Here is a 27,356-nt window from a genome sequence, read left to right on the forward strand (position 1 = left end):
TTGACCTGTTCACCAATTGGACAGCATGAACCTAAAAGAACTGAAATTTATTGTGACTGCACATCTGTGAATTATCAGTGAAGATTACTTTGTTAACTTAGTTTGCATAATTCAGAAGTTTTTGGTTTGCACGCGACCTTGAGGCCTTAGAGAAAATCACTACGCTAGATCTGGGTAAGTATTCTGTACAAGGTCTGCAAAGGAGCTTTGTGCATGGTGTTCAGTTATATTGGTCTATAGTAAAAATGCTACTCCTGAATTTATGCAAAATGGCCCTAATTTTGGAAGCTGTTGACTTTTAGATGGGTCTTCCTAGACCAGGGGTCGGCAACCCGCGGCTCCGCGTGGTTTGGGAAAATAAATTAGAAGTATTTCGCTTTAGTGTATTTTATTTATGTTAGTTCTTTTAAACTTGTAGTTCTAAATTGGAAGATCATTGTGATATTGAAATATAAATATAAAATTATATTCTATTATTTTTTCCTCGCTCAATATAAGCGTCACACTCGCGGAAGGCGGTATTCCCGCCGAAACACCGTGCATTTATCGAGACTTTCAACCCCGGGTAGGCCAATTATGGATCTTCGGATCCACATTATGTCAGCAGCTGCACCGTGAACTATGTTAAAGACAAACACTGCTCACGCATCACAGACGACAGATGACAGCTTACAGTCCTGCGTAAACTGACTTCGCACAGCACCGATTAGCAGACGCTGTGCGCAGAGGTTCAGGAGCAGAAGTCCCATTGTAAACACATCACGGCAGACCCGACGATGTTTGCATGAACGCGCTTTTCACACGCGGTTGCTGTACGCATACAGCCGGCTGTAGCTTCGCAGCTCACAGCCCGACACACACCACCAATACAACAGCACAGATAGGGCAGACTTTAAGGCGGCGAGGCGTGATTGCGGGTGCCGCTCAGGTGCGTCCGCCTTCCCTGCAGCGGCGCTGCAGACCACGCCCCCGCCGCACGCATTAACCAGGTAAAATACATATTTAGGCAGAATTTTGCAAATATCTATTTTCAATTTTTCAGCAGCATAGTGCTTTTTTACCAATTATTTTTTAAAAGTCAGGTCAAGGCTCCAAAAGCCCAAAGGAGATATAAGGGAGGCGGCTCACAACAGTTTTTGTTTGCTACATGGATCATTTTAGTTCAGCTGGGTGTCTTTGCTTTTGTTATATTTCTTTAAGAGTTCAAAATGTGTTGATTACATAAATAAAATGTAATTTTCTCTGTAGCACTTCATGGATTTCATAAGCAGCACACCTTAGTTGTTCACACAAAGGTAAAAAAAAACAATATATCCAGTGTTATCTTCATTTTAGATGTCAAAAAGTATTTGCGGCTCCCAGTGTTTTCTTTTGCGTGGAAACCGGGTCCAAATGGCTCTTTGGGTGTAAAAGGTTGCAGACCCCTGTCCTAGACTCTTAATCTACTTTTGTTGAATTTGGGTTTATTTGAATTGGAATTATAGAACCCATGAAATGAAATTGTAATATACTTGTTTCGCTTTTTGTAAAAGTTTTTATTTGGTGATTTATTCCTGCATGCATTTCTGCATGCTGTTTTCCCTAGTCTTTTTTTAGCTATAAATTTTGACTTTGTCCAGAAGGTTGATCAAAAAATACTTTGTGTCCAACAAGGAGAGAGGCTCCTTCGGGAATACCAGAGTTCTACAAACACGTCACAGAGCTGGCTTTGCACAAGAATGAGGAAGAGAACATCATACTAAATCAAGTTTTTGGAGATATTTACAAAAAGGCCTGGATCAATATCAGAAACAAAAAAGTCTCTGTTCGTATGTCTAGAAAATGACAAATGCGCAGAAATGATCAATTTACTTAATAAATTGATCTTAAATTGCTTGCTCTTTAAGTGTTGTGCTCTAATGCCGACTGAAAAGTGCTTACATATAGCATCTATGGCTTACATAAAAGGAAATAACTTTTCTGAATGTTATTGGTTCATTGTTTGATTTCTTTTTTCTTCAGCTATAAGCTACAAGTTTGTCCAAAGAGTTGGTCAGAAATACTCTTGCAAGGATAGAGGTTCCTTCACCTTGTAGTCCAGAAATAGGAACTCTGCACCCATCAACACTTGAGCTGGCTGTGTCCCAGAGCGAGGAAGAGAACAGCGCACCAAAAGGTTTGGGGGATGTTTGCACAGCAGCTTTTATCAATGTCAGAAATAACATGACAGAGGGGAATTTTGAGGTTAATATGAAAAACTGACCTCTGACCTTTGCCAAGTGGGGAAATACAGGCTGCACCATGCTGTCAGAAAACAGCACCTGGCAAGTTACACTGAAATGCTTCCTTGAGCACATTTGTCAGTTATAGCAGAGATATTATTATTTTTGTTATTGCAGGAAAGCTAGCTGTGAGACACCAATTAATTTCCTCTTTCATAATGTGGAAACCACTTCTGCACCACATCTGCACCTTGCTCTTTAAAGCACAAGCTGCAGAAAATGAATTTGCAGATGTTTATAGTTTTACAAACACTGAAATCCCATTAGTTTATTATTTTTTGTTTTTAACACAAATCTTTGGTGACATTCACTCATCAATATATAAAGATGGAGACAGTGATTACAATACAGATTTATAATCCATTCAGAATAAAATCTATAGCCTCCATTTTTCTAACTGGAAAGTAAGTTGTCAGACTTTCAGTCAATTCTTCTTAAACATTAGAAGTTGAAATTCTAAACCCTAACATATTTGGAACCAAATATTCGTCGTTGTGAATAGCCGTGTGAAGTAGGCAGGAATCGACCCAAATGCATACTCACAGAGACAAACTGAAGTCAAAAGGCAGCTGAACTAAACTAAACAATACAAAAACCAAACTGAGAAATGTATGACCTAACCAAGGTGATCACGACAACGGACAGAGGTAAACAGACGATTTAAATAAATATGGAGGACCACAATACACATACTCTAAATGATTTATTAATAAATAAATAAATGAATACATGTCCAAAGCACCATATCAGCCCGATATCAAACAGAACTATCACATGATATCAAACAGAAGCTGTCAGTTCAGCTGTAAAGTGGTCAATCATAATGAAGCAGTTCATTATAAACTGTAGATTCAAGCTGCTCTTCATATTTTTGGCCACCAGATGTCACCAAAGATAACTGTGTTGAAAAGCTTCAAATAATGAACCGTTTTTCAGTACTTCAACGCTCCAGAAAGCTTAATTTGGCCATCACTAGGAAGTGATACTCTACCGTAGAGAGCACGGACACCAAGTGACAGCACCACGCAAATGAGTGCTCGTGTAAATCATCCTTTTGGCATTTTTATCCTGACTCAACAGGTCTGTTTAGCAAGTAATTAGGTCAGATTGATTTTAGCGAGCAGAATTCAGCTTTGAGATCAGAACTAACTGTGACAGCATGAATCAGCTGGAGCGCTGTTGGACACATTCAAAGAATTTAATTGCGCAAGTGGGAATGAATGCCTGTGCCAGTGAAATAAAATTTTAGTGATTATGTTTTCTCTCATATGCCACTTTTAACCAATATATAATTCCGTACTCAAGTCATTATTGATAGATTCCAGTGGAATTGGCAGCAACCCTGCTTCCCAAGGGAATAGCCAGCTGTGACCATAAGTTAGCAGTAATTTAAAAGGTGTCGCAAACATGCAATGATACAAAAGTGTAATTTTAAAGAATGTCAAAGAATAGTTTGGACACACATAAAAAGGCTTATAAGTAGAAGACTTTTGGACTTCAGAAGCAACAAAAGTTTGACTCTAATGGGGTGTCAAAAAACAGTTACTTAACCAAAGATATTTTCAAAACTACAGTAAAGCAGTAATCATTACTGACAGTTAAATGGATGCATTAAGAGCTGCTTTTTTCTGCCTCTTGTGCCTGTCACAAATTTTGACACAAGTAAAGCTTTTACTGTTTATCTGGATTCATAATGTGTCCCTGTGCATAATTACTGTACATGGATGTGGATTTGCTGTCTGTGCAACAATTGTCAGGGACCGCCTTGGAGATGCAATTCACTTTAGAAACATATTATCGTAGACATTTTTCATGCACTGATAAAGAAATTATGAAACAAATGAGCAATTAAAACACAAACAAGCCTATTTGTCTTAACAACGAGTTAAGTTAATTGTTTGCAACAAGTTGACGACTGCTGCATTGTTTCCAAAACTGGAAATCTGAAGCTCATTGAGTCATCTTTATCATCAACTTGGTTCCACCCTGCCTCTTGCCCCCCCCCCCCCCGTGACCCTGAGAAGGATAAGCGGAAAAGAATGGATGGATGGATGACTGAGGTTATCACAAAGTGAATGCTTCACGAGCAATTGTAAACACCATAAACAAAATGCCTGTCATATTAAACCAATAAGACAGGAAAATGTATCTGGGATGTTTTTAATTTCTTTAGTTGATTACTAAAGTTCAGCTTTCCTCAGGTCTGTAATCTGTTACCGAGTTTTAGTAAGATAATTCAACACCCACTCAGGTTCAGGTCCAAAATGCTCCTGAATTAGACAAAATAGTAAGAGTGGTGTTGTGCTTTCACACATGTAAAGCCAGCTAAAATAAACAAAGTACAAAACACTTTGGAGCTGAGTATAACTTTATAAATTACACAATAAGGAGGAGCAATACTTTATAAGTGATAAATAAAGCACTTACTAACACCTTACTAATCCTTTATATTGTGTAATTATTATAAAGTGTTATCAAATGATGTTGCTTGAATGGAAGTTTGTGTATACACACTTTAGTCTTTCTCAGACCTTTTTTGTTACAAAGAGGGAGGCTTTGGGCCTCATAGTTTCTTTCTCTTTTCTGCCTTGTTTCCAATCAAATACTCACCTGGTTTTTATTTCCTCTTCAACGAGTGGCTCATATATTTTTGACTTTGAGTTCTGAGCTGTATTTGTTTGAAAGCAGCACACGAAGCAGCCCAGCTAGTGGATAACTGCTTGTATACTGGTGAGTCTTTATTATATTTTAATGTCAATACCATTTAACAAATTAACATCTCCAAATAACTGAAAAACCTTTAACACCTTCTTGTTTGTCTTTAAGCTCTGCATTTAAACAATGATGGCATGGCTCCAATTCTGTGTCCTCTTCCTGGTGGCTCCAATTGGGTACAGTCAGAATCCAGGTCCTCGTGGTCCCAAAGGAGACAGAGGACTTCCTGGACCAGTTGGTCCACCTGGAGTACCAGGACCACCAGGTGAAAAAGGTGAGCAATAATCCTACAACCCTAATACAACTGACCAGATACTAGTGATATTTTATCTAAACCTTGTTACATTTCTTTTGTATAGCCAAATTAGTTTTCATGATGTATCAACATGCTACAAAGTATGAATGGCAGTGACACTGAATGAGCATGTTAATGCTTAACAGTATAGGTTCATTATATTTAGACAATATATACTTAGATATATGGTTAAATGTATTAATTATGGTCTTTTTGTGGTGCTGACTTAGGTTAAAGGTTAAAATTCCCTTTTGAGTGCTGATTAATTAATAATAAAAATTTTTGACTGCTTTTTAGCTCCATATAACCATTTTCCTAATGTGCTGAGAGAATTTTACTCTTCAGACCGCAAGTGAATATATGAATATATACGATCACAGCTGGTACTTCTATACTCGCTTTAAAGGAGATACTGGACCTGATGGTCTACATGGTTCAGTTGGAATACTTGGACGACATGGAATGACTGGATCACGTGGACTTCCTGGACCATCTGGAAAACCTGCAGACTGCAGAACGGGTGAAAATCTGTTTTTATCAGTTGCATTTTTTTTATTTTTACACAATTAAATCAGATAGATTTTGTATATGCTAAGCAAAAAAAAAAAACAACAACCCCAAAACGGATTGTTAGGTGACCTCAGAATTTTTCCTAAATCTGCAAAAACTCATGCATGTCAGGTCTATGCTATTAGCTCATGTGCTAATGAGCGTGTTTGTATCTCTCTCCCTCTCTATATACATATATATATATGCACATATATATATATATATGCACATATATATATATATATATATATATATATATATATATATATATATATATATATATATATATACATACATGTATATGTATATATATGTATATATGTATATATATATATTATATATATATGTATATATGTATATATATATATATATATATATATATATATATATGTGCATATATATATATATGTGCATATATATATATATATATGCACATAGAACATGAGGAAAGACGAGGAGAAAAAAGAACTCCCCCCAGACTGAGCTCCAACAGGGAGATCAGTTTGAGAACAGAAAAAAAAAAACACCTCAGCACATAGCACATGAATCAGCACATCTCACAACATAGAAGACATAAGCTTCCAAGGCGTTTGGAGGGGGTGGGTGTGTGAGTGTGGGTCTGTGTCAGTGTACATGCGTATGTGTGTGTGTTCTGTGTTCAGCCAAGAGAAAGTGTCCCTTCACCCGGTTAGGCAAAAGTCAACAATCTTCGGTCAACGCGGGTGGCCTTGAATGAGGGGGAAAAAAGTCACAACAACAGTCTTGTTATCTAAGGGAGAATTTTGTTATTCCCGTCAGCTTTTGCCTTGAGCATCCAGCTGGTGCCAGGAGGGCTGCATGAGATGAAGATGGTAGTTGTTTTGGTTAGTGCGAACAGACTGCATCCAGTTTTACAGTTGGTCTAATGTCTGTCACCGGTGACCAGTTCCCGTTCTTCTTCTCTAAGATTTTATCCATATTGCAGAGCCATGAGCTTCTCCAAGATCGTATCCATATTGCGTTCAGTAAACACAGTCTGAGTACTGACAGCCCTGCCCACCGTCTATCATGTCGGCCAGCCTTGTGGGATTTTGAACAGCTGTAGCCGCTTTTGTTCTTCGATAAGCCAGGTCCAAGCCAAATCCAGTCAGCCAGAACTCTGCTATCGTGGTTCCAAATTGGTAGATGTCATTCAGTGTCCTCCATCGAGAGTGTCGCCAGACACACGACGCAACCGACCATTGAATATCCGACAGCAAACGTCTCCGCAGGACAATTGGGCTCTCCCAAGCCCAGGAGGGTGTCAATTTCGTTGTCAATTTTGTTAAGGGACCACTTGATCAAATCTATAATTCTTCTTTAGGTTTTTAGAGAACAAGTCTTGGAGACTCTTTCGGGGTTAGAAATAGGTGAGACTATACAAAAGACATGAGAATCCAAGCAGGAAAGATAAGGGAGGGAGAAGGAGTAGGAGAAAATGCGACCGCCTCCGTCAAGAGCCAAGAAAGCATACAAAATACAGCAATTTAAAAAAAATAACATCGTCATCTCTTTTCCAGACAGTGTAATTGTAATACATCACAAAACAATAAAATTAGTCAAATTCATTCATACACATTTATACAATAAACCCATGTCTTTTTTATGATATTAAACAATAAGCTGAAAAGCTGATATTGTGATTTGACCACTCATTTATTTCACTTCATACTGAAACCTGTGAAATATCCTGGCAATCCACCCAGAATATGAGCTTTTTCTCAAGTTATTTCTCACAAAATTATTTCCCAACTGACAGTGCAGGTAAACATTAAGTAATATGATAATGTAAACCACTGCTCTCCTTGAGCACTGACAGCACAAATGAACTAACTGCTAAGAGATGAGATGCATCCAGAATGTATAACCAAAAGTCAGAATGTCCCCAGAAAGGACCAGTCCAATCCAACAACCAGCAAATGACCTATCTCAGCATCACATGGAAGCTCCTGTCAGGCTGGCTAAAACAGCGGCTAAAATGAACAGGCACATAAGCGGGGTTCAGAAAGGAATTGACAGAAACACCAGATGAGTAAAACACCATAAGTGGTCTTTGGTGCTTCTGTCAGTAGTGGGATTAGTTCCTTCCTGGGAATCAGGATCGTCGGGCCTTTGGTTAGCCATGTGTCTCTTCGATTAGCAGCTGTTTCATTTGTGCTGCCATGCGCTCTAGCAGGGCAATACTTTACAAGTAGGTTTGAATCATGCAAGGGCCTGGCATATACAGAAGTAAAATACCTCTATAGTGTTTCACCTCTTCTGGTAGATAGAAATGTCACTCAAGACTGTAAGTCTAGACTGAGCTATGGATGCCAACTACAGAAGGGAGCAAATATTATTCGCCTCCTTTACAGGGATGACATAATCACTGATCCATAACACTTGGATTTACAGTAATGATATCAGAATGTTATTCAGACTGGAAAAGTGTAGTTGAATGGTAACAAATAGAAGAAAAATAGTCAGAAATGAGGCGATTGCAGTACCCGAAGACAACACTGTAGACACTGAGGATAGCAACAAGTACCTTGGAATCCCACAAGCAAACAGGAACTGTGGAGAAGCCATTAGGAAAGCTGCAAACACAGCCAGAGCTGATCATGTGCTTAGTGAACACCTCAGGCAGCAGAAACCCTTCAAAGTAGAGGAGCAAGAAGAGAAACTACAATAGAAGGACAGGATCCTGTGCGATGTGTACCACCAGCAAATAGAAGGAGTGATTGATATCGAGAAATCCTACCAATGGCTGGACAAAGCTGGACTGAAAGACAGCGCAGAGGACCTAGTCATGGCAGCAAAGGAACAAGCTCTAAGCACAAGATCAAGATCAATAGAAGCTGGGGTCTATCACATCTGGCAAGATCCCAGGTGCAAGCTGTGTAAAGATGCCCCTGAGGCAATCCATCACAACAATCCAACAACAGCAGGGTGCTAGGAGGCAGAGTATACAGGTAACATCATAACCAAGTAGCTGGCATAGTATGCAGGCCTCTGTTCAGACAATACCCCACTGCAATGGCTCCATCGCATGAAGGATGCCAATGCCTGGATCAACCAGTGGTATCTCACTCTCCAGCCTTTTCATTTCAAGGTGGTCATGGCTGATTTCCTCTCCCGCTTATGGCGGTAGGCTCGGCCGGATGGCTCTCTGGCCTTAGTTGGGTGCTGGCAGGGGTGTGGTGGGGCAGTTGATCTGGAGGGCAGTGCCAGAAGGCTGGCAGAGCCGCTGGGACTGACTGGTGTGATCAGTCCTGTTATTTCAGTTACCAGCTGGGACAGGAGAAAAAAAGGCTACACCATGAACATGTCAGCTGAAAGCTGCAGAGAACAATTTAAAAAGTGGCAAATAAAATCTAACCAGCCTGTTAACAGTGTGTATTTCTGTCTATCACCTATAATCAGTTTTGAGATCCCTTCTCAGGTGCCTTAATGCTCACTCACATCTTGTGTCAGTTGATCTCAGTAAGTCACATGATAGGGTGAGGTAAGGTCTCACAGTGGTTTCACCTGAAAACTCTGTTGATAATAATGACCCACACTCTTTTTCAAATCTTGGAAAATGTGACGAGGAACATGATCAATAATAGGTCAACAACCCCCTTGAAGGAAAACTCCCACTAGTGCTTAAAAACCTGGGAGTCTCCACCATTTGGTCTTAGAATTGAAGAAGCTTCCTGGTTGAGAGATGAAATGTCTTGAAGAAATTTAAAATAGTCCTATGGTTTTTCTTTCCAAGCTCCTCAGATTACCATGACCTGGACCTACACAGTTATGTTCTTTGTGGTTTAATATAACAAAATAATCAAGTTTAAACTACAGTTTGTTTTATGATACACATATTTGTCTTTCTCAGAGTGTTTTAGCTATAAAGAGGCAGGCTTTGGGCCTCATACTTTTTTTTTCCTCTTTTCTGTGTCCAATGAAATGCTCACCTGGTTTTTATTTCGTCTACAAAGAATGTCAGATATTTTTGACTTTGGGTTCTGAAATTGTTTTAAAGCTGTACATGAAGCAGCACAACTAGTGAATAACTACTTACGTATAATGGTGAGTTTCTATTTTATTTTCATTTTAGTACTATTTGACATTTGACACTAACTTAACTGAGTAACTTTGCAATTTACATGTATAAAAAATCAGTTTAAAACAATACATCATCTGCATCTGGCTATCCTTTCTATTAACTGTGAAATTACTACTTGATCATATTTACTAAATGTCAATTTGAATTATGATTAGAACACCTACAAAAACTGTAAATAAAAAAATCTTTTGTAGATCTGCTACATTTCAGGTCTAGGAATGCAGGCCTTTTGATTATTCAGGTTTCATTGATCACAATGGTTTGTCTTTTGTGAGTGGAAGGAAAAGCTTTTAAAAGGCACTGGTTGTAAGTGAGCTCTCGATTATGACACCAGAGGCAGACTCTGGTTTTCTTCACCTGTCTCTCATTATAGCTGGGCTGGATGTCTTATATATCTGACTTTGAATTTTTTCTTTGCCACTTCTGTTTGGAAGCTGCAAAGAAGGATCACATCCATATCATTCGTCATTTAAACTGTGAGTATTTGTCTCTAAAAAGTACAAAATTATGCTTGTATTTTGAATACCCAAAGCTATATACTTTAAAATTGTTTGACTCACCTTTAAAGGTTAAATATATTGGACCAAGGTTGATATTTTTTCCATTCAGCTGACAACCTGCAACCAAAAGAACTGTTATTTTTCTTTTTCTTTTCATTTATTTAAACGATCATAAAAATTGGAGAAGATTTTCATTAGAAAACCATTTCCAACATGTCACATTTCAGAGTTGCGTAAAGAAGATGAAGCCATTTGTTTTTGTCATAACCTTCTGCGTCATGGCTCCTGTGGGCTACAGTCAGCTTTTTGGTCCTCCTGGTCCTCAAGGCCCACCTGGGTCACCTGGAGAACCCGGGGCAGCTGGAGAACCTGGAGAACAAGGACCGAAAGGCTTGAAAGGGGAACGGGGTGAGTGTGATAAACATCCCCCCAAATACACTCTCAGACAGGGTGACTTTTTATAGGTTTTTAAAAATTTTACATTATCAGTGTGATTCTTTTCCACCAAAAAACCTAAATGAACTGCACAATACATTTTCAAGCAATAATCTGTTTTGTTTTTTAAAAAAAGCCAAATGCAGTAAGTCGCATTAAGCAGTAGTTCAACAAATACTTCAATTAAAAAACAAACATATTTTCTGGAAATTACTTCATGGTCTAACATATTTGTGCCTCTCATGGTTCTGGGTATTTGACCCAGTGTTCTACATTGTTTAGTGTTTTGTGTCTAGTATTTCACAATGCTTTCTAATTTAATTATTTATGCGTTTAGTTCTTAGTTCTTTGTAAGTTTTCGAGCCCAGGTTTTCTTAGTCTAGCCTGTGTGTCCTAGTGTCCCCTGTAAGTTTTCAGTCTTGCTTCCATGTTTATTCACCTTCTTTCTCCACAGTTGTGTCCCTGTGTCTCTTTGGTCCCTCTGTGCCCTGCCTCTGTAGTTTGGCGTGTTTCCCCTGTCAGTCATGTCTCCATGTAATTTTCCCTTGTCTACGTCAAGTTTGTGCGTCTCAGTCTCCATGTCAGTGTTAGTTTCCTGGTTTATTGCTATAGTCACTTGTGTTGTGTATGTTATGTTCAGTTTCTTCCTGGGTCTCTTCAGTTAGATTCTGTTGAGATGTGTTCCCCAGGTGTGTCCGAACTGCCCTGATTTCCTCCTGTGTGTATATTATCTGAATGTCTCTCAGTTCTTTGTCTCATTATCGTCGATTCTCCCGTCATATTGAGTGCTTTCTTGTTCCGTGTTTCCTTGTAGTCAGATTTTCTTAGTTTCTTTAGTTTGGGATTTTGTACAACTTAGGTTTGTGAAAGTACAGTAGTTAAACTGCCTTTTTGAGTTTGGTCTCTGGAGTCTTGCATTTGGGTCCAATCCCAGCCTACCAAACAGCAGCATTGTGACAGTGCCTTAAGTGTCACGGTTTGGAAGGCAATCCGCATGGAGATAAGATAATGTGGACCCAAACGCAGACAGATGCATGAGAACTTTTAAAATGAAAGCCAGCCTTTATTAGAGGCTGTACAAAAGACTGCAAAACAACTAATGAAAGGAAGAACTAAAAACACTACAAAAACCTAAACTGGGTGAAACTACATATAATAACATGGAAGCATCTAAAACATTACAAAAAACCTGAAACCTAGAAGTGCGGGAGGGGGGGGGTAGACACAAGGGATGATGAGCGGATGATCTGGTAGGAAGCAAAGGAGAACACACACTATATACAGAGGGTAATGGGGAAATGGTTAACAGGAGGGGAACACAGCTGTAACTAATCAGACCAAACAAGACCAAACAGGGAGGAAGCAAAACAGAATACACTGACATAGGACACGGACTGTCAAAGGCTACGTTCACGCTGCAGGCGAAAGCGCATCAAATCCGATTTTTTTGACCCTATGCGACCCATATCCGATCATGGTATGACAGTGTGAATGGCACAAATCCGATATTTTCAAATCCGATCTGGGTCACTTTCGTATGTGGTACTGAATCCGATACACATCCGATGTTTTAGAAAGCGACTGCTGTTTGAACGGTCATGTCGCATTAAATCCGTCTTTTACGTCACTGACAAGGCAGACGCCAATTATCAGCGCCCGAGAAGCGCCCGAGAAGACATCGCGAACGCTTCCTGGCCATCCAGTGTAGATGTTAGTGAAACTGTTGGGAAGACAACGTGAACATTTTATTTGTACTGTATAATCTGCAGATTCTGACAGAAATCTGCAACTATCCTTTGAAGCACCGCTCCTCTCTAAAACAGCAATAACGATAATTATTAGGTTATCTACATTATTATGTAAATAACAAAATAACTTAAAGCAAAAATTGGGAAACGTAAAGTCCGAAGTCTTTATATTAAGTCTTTATATCTTTTATATTATTATTAAAACAATATTGTTTGCTCTGGGTCTAAACAGAGCGCATTGTGTGTGACATCTTCCTTTGCGCATGCGGGCCGCTTTGAGCGTTCACACTAGAGCGCGTTTGCTGTCGCATTTTATTTGTAGTGTGAACAAGCAGACAAAAAAATCGGATTTGATCAAAAAATCGGAATTGAGGATTAAGAGCTGCAGTGTGAACGTAGCCAAAGTAAAGCAGGAACACATGTAACACAGAGATGCGAACTTGACAAGGGGATACGGCTGACAGGGCAGACAGAGCAAACATTGAACACACAGACAGAAACCAAAAGACTAAGAACTCTAAATGACATTGAAACCAAAGACTAGAGACTCTAAATAAGACAAAATCAAAGTCTTCTAACAATAAACAACACAAAACACTGGATCACAGAGCCAGGACCGTGACAGTAAATAATAATAATACAGGGTGGCCCATTTATATGGATACACCGTAATAAAATGGGAATGGTTGGTGATATTAAAGTCCTGTTTGTGGCACATTAGTATATGTGAGGGGGCAAACTCCTCAAGATGGGTGGTGACCATGGTGGCCATTTAGAAGTCGGCCATCTTGGATACAACTTTTGTTTTTTCAATAGGAAGAGGGCCATGTGACACATCAAACTAATTGGTAATGTCACAAGAAAAATAATGGTGTGCTTGGTTTCAACGTAACTTTATTCTTTCATGAGTTATTTACAAGTTTCTGACCACTTATAAAATGTGTTCAATGTGCTGCCCATTGTGTTGGATTGTCAATGCAACCCTCTTCTCCCACTCTTCACACACTGATAGCAACACCGCAGGAGAAATGCCAGCACAGGCATCCAGTATCCATAGTTTCAGGTGCTGCACATCTCGTATCTTCACACCATAGACAATTGCCTTCAGATGACCCCAAAGATAAAAGTCTAAGGGGGTCAGATCGGGAGACCTTGGGGGCCATTCAACTGGCCCACGACGACCAATCCACTTTCCAGGAAACTGTTCATCTAGGAATGCTCGGACCTGGCACCCATAATGTGGTGGTGCACCATCTTGCTGGAAAAACTCAGGGAACGTGCCAGCTTCAGTGCATAAAGAGGGAAACACATCATCATGTAGCAATTTCAAATATCCAGTGGCCTTGAGGTTTCCATTGATAAAGAATGGACCCACTATCGTTGTACCCCATATACCACACCAAACCATCACTTTTGTTGTTCCAACAGTCTTGGAGGGATCCATCCAATGTGGGTTAGTGTCAGACCAATAGCGGTGGTTTTGTTTGTTAACTTCACCTTTCACATAAAAGTTTGCCTCATCACTGAACAAAATCTTCAGCATGAACTGAGGGTCCTGTTCCAATTTTTGTTTTGCCCATTCTGCAAATTCTGTGCGCCGATCTGGGTCATCCTCGCTGAGATGCTGCAGTAGCTGGAGTTTTTAAGGGTGCCATTTGTGAGTAGCTAATATCCGCCGAAGGGATGTTCGACTAATGCCACTCTCCAGTGACATGCGGCAAGTGCTACGCTGTGGGCTCTTGCTGAATGAAGCTAGGACAGCCACTGATGTTTCTTCATTAGTGACAGTTTTCTTGCGTCCACATTTTGGCAAATCCAACACTGAACCAGTTTCACAAAACTTAGCAAGCAGTTTGCTAACTGTAGCATGGGAGATGGGTGGTCTCGTAGGGTGTCTTGCATTGAAATCTGCTGCAATGACCCGGTTACTGCGTTCACCAGATATCAACACAATTTCGATCCGCTCCTCACGTGTTAACCTCTTCAACATGTCAATGGCTGTGAACAAAGAGAAACTTGTAAATAACTCATGAAAGAATAAAGTTACGTTGAAACTAAGCACACCATTGTTTTTCTTGTGACATTACCAATAAGTTTGATGTGTCACATGGCCCTCTTCCTATTGAAAAAAACAAAAGTTGTATCCAAGATGGCCGACTTCTAAATGGCCACCATGGTCACCACCTATCTTGAGGAGTTTGCCCCCTCACATATACTAATGTGCTACAAACAAGACTTTAATATCACCAACGATTCCCATTTTATTAAGGTGTATCCATATAAATGGCCCACCCTGTAGATTGCATTTATATAGCGCTTTTCGAGACCCTCAAAGCACTTTACAATTCCACTATTCATTCACTCTCACATTCACACACTGGTGGAGGCAAGCTACAGTTGTAGCCACAGCTGCCCTGAGGCAGACTGACAGAGTCGAGGCTGCCATATCGCACCATCGGCCCCTCTGGCCAACACCAGTAGGCTGTAGGGTGAAGTGTCTTGCCCAAGGACACAACGACCAGGACAGACAGAGCAGGGGATCGAACCGGTAACCTTCCGGTTACAAGATGAGATTCCCAACCCCCTGAACCACAGTCGGGGGGTTGTGAATGTGGGGTGTGTTCAGATTTGAATTTGCCCCCCCCCCCTTCTGGATCAATATATCTACAATATATTTTGGGCAAAAAGTAAGCCCTCACAACTTCTTTAGCATAAAAGCTACACTGGTTTGAAAAAGTGTTTGCCGCGTTCCTGATTTCATATTTTTTTGTATGTTTGTCATACTTAAATGTTCCCGATCATCAAACAAATCTGAATATTAGACAAAGATAATGCAAGTAAATACAAAATGCAGTTTCTTAATAAAGGGGTTTATTATTAAGGGGGAAAAAAAATCCAAACCTATATGACCCTGAGTGAAAAGGTGATTGCCCCCTAAATCTTGTAACTGCTGTGGCCAACCTTAGCAGCAACAACTGCAATCAAGCATTTTTGATAACTGGCAATGAGTCTTTTTACAGCGCTGAGGAGGAATTTTGGTCCACTCATCTTGGCAGTATTGTTGTAATTCAGCCACATTGGAGGGTTTTTGAGCATTAACTGCTTTTTTAAGGTCATGTCACAGCAAGGGCGTAGATTTGGCATGGACGGAAGGGACATGTCCCCACCAATATCCAGCAATTATTGAATTTTCCCCACCAATAATTTGATCTCTTCGAGTAAAGAAAAACAAAACCGATAGAAAGAAAAAAAAAAAAGATCTGTCAACGTCTCATTCACCTAGCGGTGCAGAAAGAGTTAAATTACGTTCTCTACTGGAGTCCTACCTCATGTGACAAATATGGCCAATGTGATTGGCTGTGCCTTTCAGGGAGCTCTGTTTAGTTTTAGCAGCGGCGAACCTGCGCTGCGAGGACCCGCAAGGAGGAGAGGAGGATGGCAGCAAAAAGAACAACCTGGATATAAGAAAGTATTTTTCAAAGAAACCTGTAAGTCACTTAAAGCCAAGTGAACTCATAAAATGTGTCCGTCATAATAACGTCACAGGCTATGCTCATGTAACCATGAATAATGTGTTTTGGAAACTAACTGCACAACAGGCAGCACTATTAGTTATCTCAGTCTCCCAGAGTAGCATTCCTAATTTTGATTGAAACTGTCAGAGAAAACGGCAGCCTGGAGCAAACCAGGATATTAGTTTACAGAGGCTGTTAAAATTATATGTCTAACGTTAAAATGTTGGTGACACAATAATTTCATCCTAATGGTACTGACATATTCATAGGGTTAATTTTTGAGACAAAATATCATGAGGTAGTCATGATTTTGCAAATATTTCACCTTGCTGTGCAGTTTGCACAAATTGTTTTAAAAATGCACTCACCCTACAAACATTACTGATGAGTCAAGATCTGCACAAATTGACAGAAACACTGAAGCAGCTACCCATGTTATTCTTATTGTCATGTATGTGCTATTTGTCAGGTGACAGAAGAACCAACACAAAGCTCAGAGAGTAATACAAGTGATGATACAAGATCACAGGTGAAATTGGATGATGACTTGGTGGTTCATGACTGTATTTGAAGCACATGTGTGACTGCATGTATTTGGAATGTCTCACTGTTATTTATCAGGTGACAGAGGCAGCTCTGCCATGTTGTAGCTGGGACAGAGGTGAAGAGGCAAGGTCACAGGTGACTGACTGATGTTTTGGTGCTATAGATTAACGAGAGGAGAAGGCATGTGTTTGGCTCCTTCACATAGTGGACATTGAGTTGTTGTGTGGGGCACCAGTAGTCCATGTCTGTTGCTGTAACAGTAGTTCATGTTGAGAATAAAAAATCCCAGCTCACTGATTTGATCGGGGCAATAGTGCCTAAAATGTTGCATAATTTTGCTCAGAGATCTTTTACTTTGTGGTAATCTTAGATGAGTAGTTTTATGGACAAAAACCACCAGGTCATTCAGTGTTCCCTTAGTGCTAATGTATAAGAGATGTTGGTGTACTATAACTGTAGTAATGTTGTTAAGTCCTTAAAGTCATATTCTTTTATTGTCATGACTGTATTTGAAACCATTTTTATTTTTGTATGATACCTGATTTATATGGAATATGGCTGAAGTAAACTAAAGCCTAAAATACTTAGTCAGTCATTTGTTTAATAGTAATTTAACATTATATAATTCACATATAAAACTATGAATTGTAATTTTAAATGGTTTAAAAGCATGTAGAATAGCATATGTAGGCAAGTATATTTCTCCTTTTTTTTAAATCAAGAAGCAAAGACAAAAAGGAAAAAAAAAAAAAAAAAGAAACAGGGCAGGGTTCAGTGGTTGAATCATCCGTCCCCACCAATGCCAAAAACCAAATCTACGCCCTTGTGTCACAGCATCTCAATCGGATTCAGTTCCAGACGTTGACTAGGCCACTCCAAAGTCTTCATTTTGTTTTTCTTAAGTTATTCAGAGGTGGATTTGCTGGTGTGTTTTGGACCATTGTCCTGCTGCAGAACCCAAGTGTGCTTCAGCTTAAGGTCATGAACAGATTGCCGGATATTCTCCTTCAGGATTTTTTAACAGACAGAAGAATTAATTTACCACAGCAAGTCTTCTACATCCTGAGGCAGCAAAACAGTTCCAGGCCATAACACTACTACCATCATATTTTACTGTTGTTGCAATAATTTTTTTTCACACAGAGTTATATAGGTTTGGATTTTTTTCACTCCCTTGTATACACCAGAAGGGCTAAAAAACACATTTAAGCAATATTTTTTCCTATGGTATATTAGAAACAGCCACTGGTTTAAAAAAAAAAAATCCAATCTAATGACTGTTTATAATTTTTTTCCTGAAATTGTTAGGTTAAGGCTGTGTGCAGGCAGGAATGGTGGACCCATAGTGCAGACGTTCGGAGGCAAAAAGGTGAACTCAAAACAGCTTTAATGCTGAACTCAAAAAGGTAACAAAACTAAGACTTCAAACATAAACTCAGGCAAGCAGACAAAACACACAGCATAATAAACGGTAGAACGCGACAGAGAGCACAGGAAAACACAGGGCTTAAATACGCAGAGGGAGTAATCAGGGAATGGGCAACAGGAGGGAAACACAGCTGGGGCAAATCAGGACTAACGAGACAAAGAAGCGTAAACTGAACACACTGAGAAAAGACAGAGACCTTCAAAGTAAAACAGGAAACACAACACAGACTGAACTTACAGACACAGACTGACTGGACACGGGGATATAGCAACTAAGGATACACAGAGACGGGAACTAGACAAGGGGATACAGCTGACAGGGGAGACAGAGCAACTAGAGACGACAGAGACATAAACCATAAGACAGAACTCAAAGAAACCAAAGACTAGAAATTATAAATAATATAACAAACTCAAAAACCCTGGGTCAACGACCCAGGCCTCCTAACAGAAATTATCAGAGTAAAAGTATCATAGTTTCAGTAGCAAAACTCAACAATTCAATGTCTGAGACATAGAGTAACTTTTGAAAAAAACCCAGTATAATTGATGTTTTATCACTTTTTGAAACAGTGCATGTTGGATAAACTTTCAAGGGTCACATTGTGGAATAAGTGGCTGGTCAAGGTTGTCAGTTATATCATATGAAAGATCTTCCTTATATCTAAACTTTGACGCAAAGCTCATCCTGATTCTTGTGAATCTATCAAAACTATTTTCAATACTTTTTATATTTTAAACTTGAAGTTCTTTTGATTTGAGTTGAAATGTGATTTGCTGAGTGAGTGATCATTATATATGTATAAAACACGTATAAATATTTGGCAAGTGTTGGTTTAACTTAACTGAACCTTTTGCTGATGTTGATGACGATAGGAACAAAGCACAGAATTCAGCAGTCATATCTTGACCTTATGACAACTCTTTTAAAAGTTTAAAGCTCTGTACCTCACCATAAAAAAGGTTGCAAACAAGGCAAGGTTGAGAAACATCTCTGCTGCTTGGTCTATGCTTGGTTTGTGGTGAGGTGCAGAAAAAAAAACATCTGTACCTCATTGTTGGACCATGGTATTGAGTTTAGCAATTAGTTAGTGTCATTATAACCACTATATATCCTTCACATATTAAACAAATGAAGGAGTCATTCTTATGACTCATACAGTGACCTCATTCTCTGGCCAATCAGTGGTATGTGGTCTGACATCACATTTTCAGCTTGACTCAGCTTACTGGAATCCCATCAAGAATGTTAAAGTTAATTTTATTGTTAAGTATATGTTGTTGTGTACACGATCATTTTCCCCACCTTATATAGATAACATTAATGAACAACAACAGGGTAAATACTTTTCTCTGGAAAACCAGAAACTGGAAACATTGGTATGAACTTCACATCTTATTTGATGTGTTTATATCTTCACTTTAGGTGCACGAGGGCCTCCAGGACCACATGGATATCCAGGACCTTCTGGGCGAATCGGCAAACCTGGACTACCCGGCCCACCTGGAACTATTATAATGTGTGGACGAGGTTAGAACATAAGAATAACTTTATTGATCCCAGAGGGAACTTCACATGTATATTACAGACACACACTTTAAATGGTGTAGTGGTTTATACATTTACCTAACAAGTCATATCTGAATTCAATCCTGTGAAACTTAAAACCCTTGGGGGTTGTGTCAGGGAGGGCATCTAAGGTAAAAACATGCAGGGTAGTAGGTAGGTAGGTAGGTAAAAACCTACTGTCTTGACAACTTGTGAATAAGGGAACAACTAATAGCAGTTTAACCCTAAATATACAACACATGAAAACTACATTACCATAAAATCATGCTCTTGTAAGTTTCTAGTGAAAACCAAAAATCTTAAAAACAAAGAAGGTTGGTGGTGTTTGTCTTGACTCCATTGTGAGACCATTTTTTCTCCTTTTATTTTTATTTTATCTTACTTTTTTTTTACAATTAATTTTGCCTTCTTGGTTTTTCTCTAGGTTTAGTCTCTAAAATTAATTGATTAGGTTTCTGAAAGGATAATGGTTTTGGGAGTTGAATCACAATTCACTATGGTTTAGCTTATTAGGGAAGTCAAGCTCCCATCTAATACAAAGTATGTCTGGTATGTCTGCAGCTCCCACATATCACACGGCTGCTGCAGCCATGTGATGTGGACTTGAATGAGGACTCGAATGCAGGCACTTACTGAGTTGTGAGGGAGGTTTATTGCAAAACACAAAGAGGGGATGGCAAAAACAGAGCTAAGGGTAATCTAAACTGGGAGAAACTAAACAATTGAACGGCAATCCTGAACACGAAGGGGGACATCAGGGAGAGCACACAGTGGATTCACGAGAAGTTCACAGACAGTTTTCCAGGAGATGAACACAGACGCCCCAGTCATGAGCACATGAGTTCACACAACATAAAAACACACAGAGGGACACTGGGAAATCACACACACACAGGTGGGAGACACAGCTGGACCTGATTAACCTGAGGAAACACTAACACCGGGGACCAACAGAGGGTGCACTAACCCAGAATCCCAGAACCAGAACGCAAATCATCCCAAAGCTAGAACATGAGTCCACAAATGATGACAATAATAACAATAATAATAATAATAATAATACTACACCAAACCCCAAATCACTGAGTCCTGGGACTCAGGACAATGACAAAACCTTAATGCAGACAAAACTTTTAGTATATATTGAACCAGGTTTAGCACTAGGTGCATTGTATTGTGAGATGTCCCTTATATTCTCATAATTTTTTTTACAGTTTTGAGAGACATGGAAAAAAACAGATGAAGAACCAAAAATGCAAATGAATAAATACACACTTTGTTGACTGTAATGTGTTTTGTCCAGATCCTATTGGCTCTTTTTACAGCGATACTGAAAAGCTAATGAAGAGAATTGCCAAGTTTAAACTTGGTAAGTATCTTATTCATATTCATTTGTTTCAAATACATAACTACTATTTGATAGCGTAACAGACAGCTGTTATTTCTTTCTGCTGTATTTTAAATTTGATGGTATAGCTCTGTTCTGGGGACTTTGGCCTTACTATTACATACACAGGACTCTTCAGTGGAGAAAACAGTATTAAGACCACCCCCACCTACAATTTAAAGCAAACCGGACATAAGTAACAATAGTCAAGATATTGTTGTCAGCCACAGAAGGGACTGGTGTGGTAGTGGGTTGCAAAGCAGCTTGCAGATGACCAGCAGCTGTAGTCAGGACTCAAATTAATGCCTATTTGTATTATTTTGTTCAGATTAACGCAAAGATTTGCTGTCACTGAATGAAGCTAAGAGGTCACATCACTATTGTAATCAATAACAGTATAATAAACAGCATTCTTTAAATTAATAAAGAAAAGACTGCATAGTCAGTTTTTAATTCAATTTTATTAAAATACCACCAGTTCACAACAACAGTAACCTGAAGTCAACAGTGTAAAAACTATATTGATAAACAGTAACAAAATATTTTTCCAATGACAATGCAGTAGCTGTAAAGAACATATTATTGATTAACATTTATAAAATTCTCATATTTAGAGGTGTTACTTCAAAATCCAAGTTTCTTTTTTGAGACAATTCATGGTATATTAATAAAAAATGTAACTGAATAAGAATCTTTAGATAAGCTTTAGAAAAGGCAACAATTATTTTGCCAGAAAATATATCCTTAAGATTGCCTACAAGTAAATGTCTTTTTTCTCATTTCACTTTTTTGTGCTTTTTTTCAGCTATAAACTATGATTTTGTCCAAATGGTTGATCAAAAATACTTTGTCTCCAACAAGCACAGAGGCAGTTTCTCAGAGGCTGTAGTGTTTTGCAGCCAACGTGGTTTAGAGCTGGCGTTGCCACAGAACGAGGAGGAGAACAACGCACTGACTCAAGTTCATGGCAAATTCAGAGCCAAAGCCTGGATCAATGTGAACAATAAAAAAGCTGAGGGGGAGTTTAAAACTGACATGAAAAATCGACCTCTGACCTTTAACAATTGGGGAAAAGGGCAGCCAGACAAATCCATTGAGGATACAGGCTGCACAATGCTGTCAGAAAACGGTTCCTGGCAAGTGACACATGAATGTTCTCTCAATGTCCACATCATTTGTCAGTTATAGAAATGTCTCATGAAAAGAACTACAACACCGCCCCCCCCCCAAAACAAACAAACAAAAATCCCACATTTATGTGTTTATGTGTATTTTCAGCTTTGCATGCTTAATCTAACTCTGTTTCAGCCTCTTGTGTGTGATGGCAACCAAAGATTATGTAATGCCAAAAGTGACACAGCAATGAAATAAGATCAAAATGATCCTCATGTTCCTTATTTAGACATGATACCTTTATGTTTAATTTACATCAGTTCATCTAAATCATCTGTTAATGCAGGGTCTCTCAACATTAGAAAAACTACTTCATGGGCTAAATTTTTCAACTTTCGTTTTACAAAATATTTATTTTTGCCTAAGCATATTCATAAATACACTATATTGCTAAAAGTATTCCCTCACCCATCCAAATCAGTGGATTAAGGTGTTTCAATCACTTCCATGGTAACGAGTGTATAAAGTCAGGCAGCTATGCTGTAGACTGCTTATACAAACAATTATGAAAGAATGGGTTGCTCTCAGGAGCTCAGCGAATTCCAGTGTGGTATCGTGATAGAATATCACCTAACTAAATATTCCACAATCAACTGTTAATGGTATTATAACAAAGAAGAAGTGATTTGGAATGACAGCAACTCCGAGTCAATTGCTACAAACCTCCAAACTTCATGTGGCCTTCAGATTAGCTCAAGATCAGTATGTAGAGAGCTTCATGGAATGGGTTTCCATGGCTGAGCAGCACATCCTTACATCACCAAGCACAATGCAAAGTGTTGGATGCTGTTGTGTAAAGCCTGCTGCTACTGGACTGTAGAGCAGTGGAGACATTTTCTCTGGAGTGACAAATCATGCTTCTCCATCTGATGGGTGGGAGAGTCTGGCTTTGGCAGATGCCAAGACAATGGTACTTGTCTGACTGCATTGTGCAAAGTGTAGATTTGGTGGAGGAGGGATTACAGTGTGAGGTCGTTTTTAGGAGATGTACTCGGCCCCTTAGTTTCAGTGAAAGGAACTCTAAATGCTTTGCTATACCAAGACATTTTGGTGCAAGCAAGACCCATAAAGACATAGATGAGCAGGTACGGTGTGGAAGAACTAGACCTCAGCTCGACAGAACACCTCAGTGATGAATTAGAGCAGAGACTGCAAGCCAGGCCTTCATGTCCTATATCAGTGTCTGACCTCACAAATGTGCTTGTGGGAGAATGGTCAGAAATTTCCGTAAATACACTCCAAGACTTAGTTGAAAGCCTTCTCAGAACAGTTGAAGCTATTATAGCTACAAAGGGTGCCCCAACATTATATTACACCCCATGGATTAAGAATGGGATGTCACTCAAGTTTAGTGCTGTGAAGGCAAAGCAGTGAATACTTCTGGGCAATATAGTGCATATGGTTTCTTCATCATTATAGCACTGTAACAGTTTTAAAGACATAATTTATTCTTATATGACAAACAATTGAGACATAAACAAGGCTGAAGGCTAAAGAATGCATAGAAAAAACAGTGATGAAAAAATGAATTTTTAAAGGAAATGGCATAATAAAGTGCACAGCAGTGAAATGGTCTCATACTTTACACCGAGTGCTGATAATTGACAATATGACTAGAGTGCTGTTAATCTTACAGTGTACAGTGTGACTGGGTGAGAAAGCGGGTATGCCCAATGACAGAAAGCAACTTTTATATATTTTTGTGTCATGCTGTTTTTTTCTTCGACTTTACTATGTTTATGCCACCACTTTGAAATGGTCCATATTATTTCCACTTTTGACTCAAGAAACTTTACACAGAACTCAGAGGAACATATATAGTTTGTTTTTTGGTTTATGGGAGCAAGTCACCAAGCCCACTATTTAAGCTGTGAAGTAGCCACATTCACATCAGTAAATGTGCCTGCTCCCTTGGTCACATAAAAGGGTAATTTCAGGCTCATGTGACTTTTCTTCCACACAATATGTTTTGTCCACTGTTAGGGCTGAAAAAGATTAAATAAAGCAGTTTTTATCACTTTTATATACCCAATGCATTGTGCTCATAAATGAGTTGGTGCTCCGTGTTTTGAGGGTCAAAAGCCTCGTCCAGTGGTATGACTGGGCTGAAATATTGGCAGTTGACGTAGTAGTGCAGAGGGTTTTGTAGCATGCTAACACATCAACTTGATAATGGCTAGAAGGATATTCTCTGGGCCAAAGGGAGTCTGAACAGAATGTCCAAACTACATATTAGAATCAGTAGTAGGATAATATTAAGATGATCAAGGCTAGGCAGGGAAGTGTTTTTGTGTCTGTCTTTGTTATTCCAGGAAGTAGCAGATACGAGGCGAGCTCGGATGTGAATGGAGAGAAGACTTGTAGGGAGACAGCAGGACTGCCAGGTTGTTTCTGGAAGAAGACGGCCATAATAATACTTGTTACTGTTGCAGTATAAAACTGTACGGCCCGATTCAGGGTTATCCTCGGTGTGAGGCAGGCTGCTGTGTTCACATCAAGGTCCAGTGCTCTAATTTGTAATTTCAATTGCCGAAGCAAATTAAATGTTTGTAAAACGACAGATATTTTCCTGTATTTCCTTCTAAAAAGATTTGAACAAGACATCACTCCAATTAGTGACCTTATGAGATGATGTTGACAAGATAATTTTGATTAAAAAAAATTGAAAAAGAACATAAAAAATATAACAGTAAAATCAAACACTATTGCACATAAGATTAATGCTGATGGTAAATGTAACATTTTTGCTCTGAGTGCTACTGTTTATTTGATGATGACATGATAGCTGCAAATTAGAGCTTGAAATTCTAGACTGGAACCATTTGAATAATTTGAATTTAAATGCTACTGTCCCATAGATTAATAAAGGAGATGCTTAAATCATTTTCAGTTTGTTGCCAAATCAAAGTGAAATTGAGATTTCACTAAATAGTTATTCTTGGCATGTACTCTGTGCACTAGCTGCTCTGATTTCAGCAGTTTAAAAGTGATATAGCTGAATATTCTAATCAAGTAGACTATGTAAAACAGTTTGGTACTTTCTTGATCACTAAATGAACACATGCAAATTCCACTGACAACAGGCCTTATTTACAAATATTTGTGTTTAAACATCCTTGTCCTACCCCAAAAATTTGTTCCCACACAAAATTATGTCACATGCATGACATTTATTTTGTTATACACTATACACATGTTAACTGGTGATTATATGGTAAGAAAGAAGACTGCAGCTCTAAACAAAGAAATAAGGAGAAAGTCTAACTGTAGAAAATGAAATAATAATTTTAGAGGTCCAAAGAGGAGGCTAGAAGAGGAAAAAGAAACTATACTGTAAGTAACGGCATCTAGCAATGATAGAAGTATTTTTAATCAAAGACAAGAACGTTTAACCTCCTAAGACCCGAACTCTTAAACGGCATGCATTTTTACTTTCTCTTTGATATTTGGGCATATTGGGGCCAATGAATGTAAAAACAAAGAATTACCAGAATTTTTTTTTTTTACCTTATTTATGTTTTTAAGAAAAATAAGAGCCACATATGAGGATATTTGTTTACAATTTTGATAGAACAGTAGCAGTATAATGTCCCCGTAAGTGGATATCAGGCCCTTGTAGAGCAAAATTGAGTATTTTGGTCTAAATAACCCAAAATGTGATGTCCACATATGTGGACGCCAGGTCCTAGGAGGTTAAGATCCGATAAAATGAGTTAATGGAATATTTTTAAACTGACACCCCCCTGGGGGTGGTAATTGAAGCCTACACCTTTCCATTTAGTATTGTGTTTTCTTTATGTACACTTTTTATTGTAATTCTGAGTGTTTTGTGGCTTAAGGTACTTTTGAAAATGGTAAAAAAAAAATAAAATAAAATTTTTACACACACAACTTGCAGAGAATCTATATTGCACTTAAAATGTGGTGAGAAAAACAAAAACAACAGACAAACAAACAAAAAACAAGAATCTGTAAAAATGTATCCAGCCAATTTTAAACTAAAACTCCTGTTCCTGACCAAGTTATTCGATCAGGTTGCCATTGTAATTTAGCCTGGTTATAAAGAGCGAAAAGTCTATAGCTTTAAGCTTTATATTATGTCTTAATGCTTCAAGTACCATAAATATTTCATATATAGCAATATAACAAAATCCAAAGAAACATAAAGACTGGAGTTTTGCAGGGAAACACACTGAGGTAGAAAGAATCCAAGATGTGGTGTGTGTTTTGCTTAGAAATGTCCCCAACTGAGTGGGACAGACCAGTGAAACTCCATTTTCTGTGGATGTTAAGAAGTTTACACATCTTAATATAAGAACAAGAAGTGCAATTTCAACAGTACATCAATTTTTCTGCAATTATTACCCCCCTTCTGATGGCTCCTACTGGCTATAGTCAGCTTCCAGTACCTGCTGGTCCCAAAGGTGATACAGGAGATCAAGGAATTATTGGGTTACCAATGGGGCCACTGGGTTCCCAGGACTAATAGGTTAAAAAAATATTTTCCTGACATCTGAGGGAGTCCAGTCTATCCCATTGCATTTTTTATTGTCTGAGCAACATTATTTCTTTTAACATCACCATTCTTCTAGAGTTTCCATTTAATACAAAACATCATATGAAAATATGTAGCTTTTAGCTTAGAACTCAGCATTTCTGGAGCCACAGTATGAGCTGGTACTTGCATATAAAACATGGTGAAATTCATCATGCAGATTACATCTAAATGAGTAACTGATTGGACTCAGTGTGTTGTTAGTCATTGCGGTCCTTATGTAGTGTCACATTCTAGGCTTAAATATGAGATATAAAATTTGTAATTATTTTGATGTACAATTTTTATTTTGTGTATGTTTTTTGTCACTTCTATCATATTTAACATTTATCTAACTTTTTTTTAAATGTTGCTCAGACTTTTCAGTACATATTGAATCTTCTATTGACCTGTTCACTATTGATTGATTGATTGATATACCTTTATTAGTCCCACAAGGGGGAAATTTCATAAGGCTGCCGACCTATTGCACGCAATGGCGGCGCCATCTTACCCTCCGACCATACATACATGGACAGCATGAACCTAAAAGAACTGAAATTTATTGTGACTACACATCTGTGAATTATCAGTGAAG

At 38.6% G+C, this 27,356-nt stretch overlaps 1 protein-coding gene and 1 long non-coding RNA gene across 3 annotated transcripts; both read left to right on the forward strand.

Annotated features, from left to right (window-relative positions):
* The first annotated feature begins 27 nt into the window (after positions 1-27).
* LOC102077420 (uncharacterized) lies at positions 28-5,764 on the forward strand. 2 transcript variants are annotated; one of them, XR_003221111.1, is made up of 5 exons: positions 28-174; positions 2,002-2,155; positions 4,950-4,991; positions 5,088-5,250; positions 5,678-5,764. It is a non-coding gene; the product is annotated as an uncharacterized LOC102077420 (long non-coding RNA). The 2 variants fall into 2 exon arrangements; XR_266047.3 differs by lacking the exons at positions 28-174; positions 2,002-2,155 and having other exon boundaries at positions 4,689-4,991.
* Positions 5,765-10,568: 4,804 nt separating this feature from the next.
* LOC100690010 (collectin-43) lies at positions 10,569-22,656 on the forward strand. Its single transcript, XM_025909294.1, has 4 exons — positions 10,569-10,830; positions 19,521-19,625; positions 20,968-21,033; positions 21,857-22,656. Exons 1-4 carry the CDS (start codon positions 10,665-10,667, stop codon positions 22,237-22,239), a joined length of 720 nt encoding a protein of 239 aa, XP_025765079.1. The 5' UTR covers positions 10,569-10,664; the 3' UTR covers positions 22,240-22,656.
* The last annotated feature ends 4,700 nt before the right edge of the window (positions 22,657-27,356 follow it).

The sequence above is a fragment of the Oreochromis niloticus genome, linkage group LG7, assembly GCF_001858045.2.
Source record: "Oreochromis niloticus isolate F11D_XX linkage group LG7, O_niloticus_UMD_NMBU, whole genome shotgun sequence".
NCBI classification, from domain to species: Eukaryota; Metazoa; Chordata; class Actinopteri; order Cichliformes; family Cichlidae; genus Oreochromis; species Oreochromis niloticus.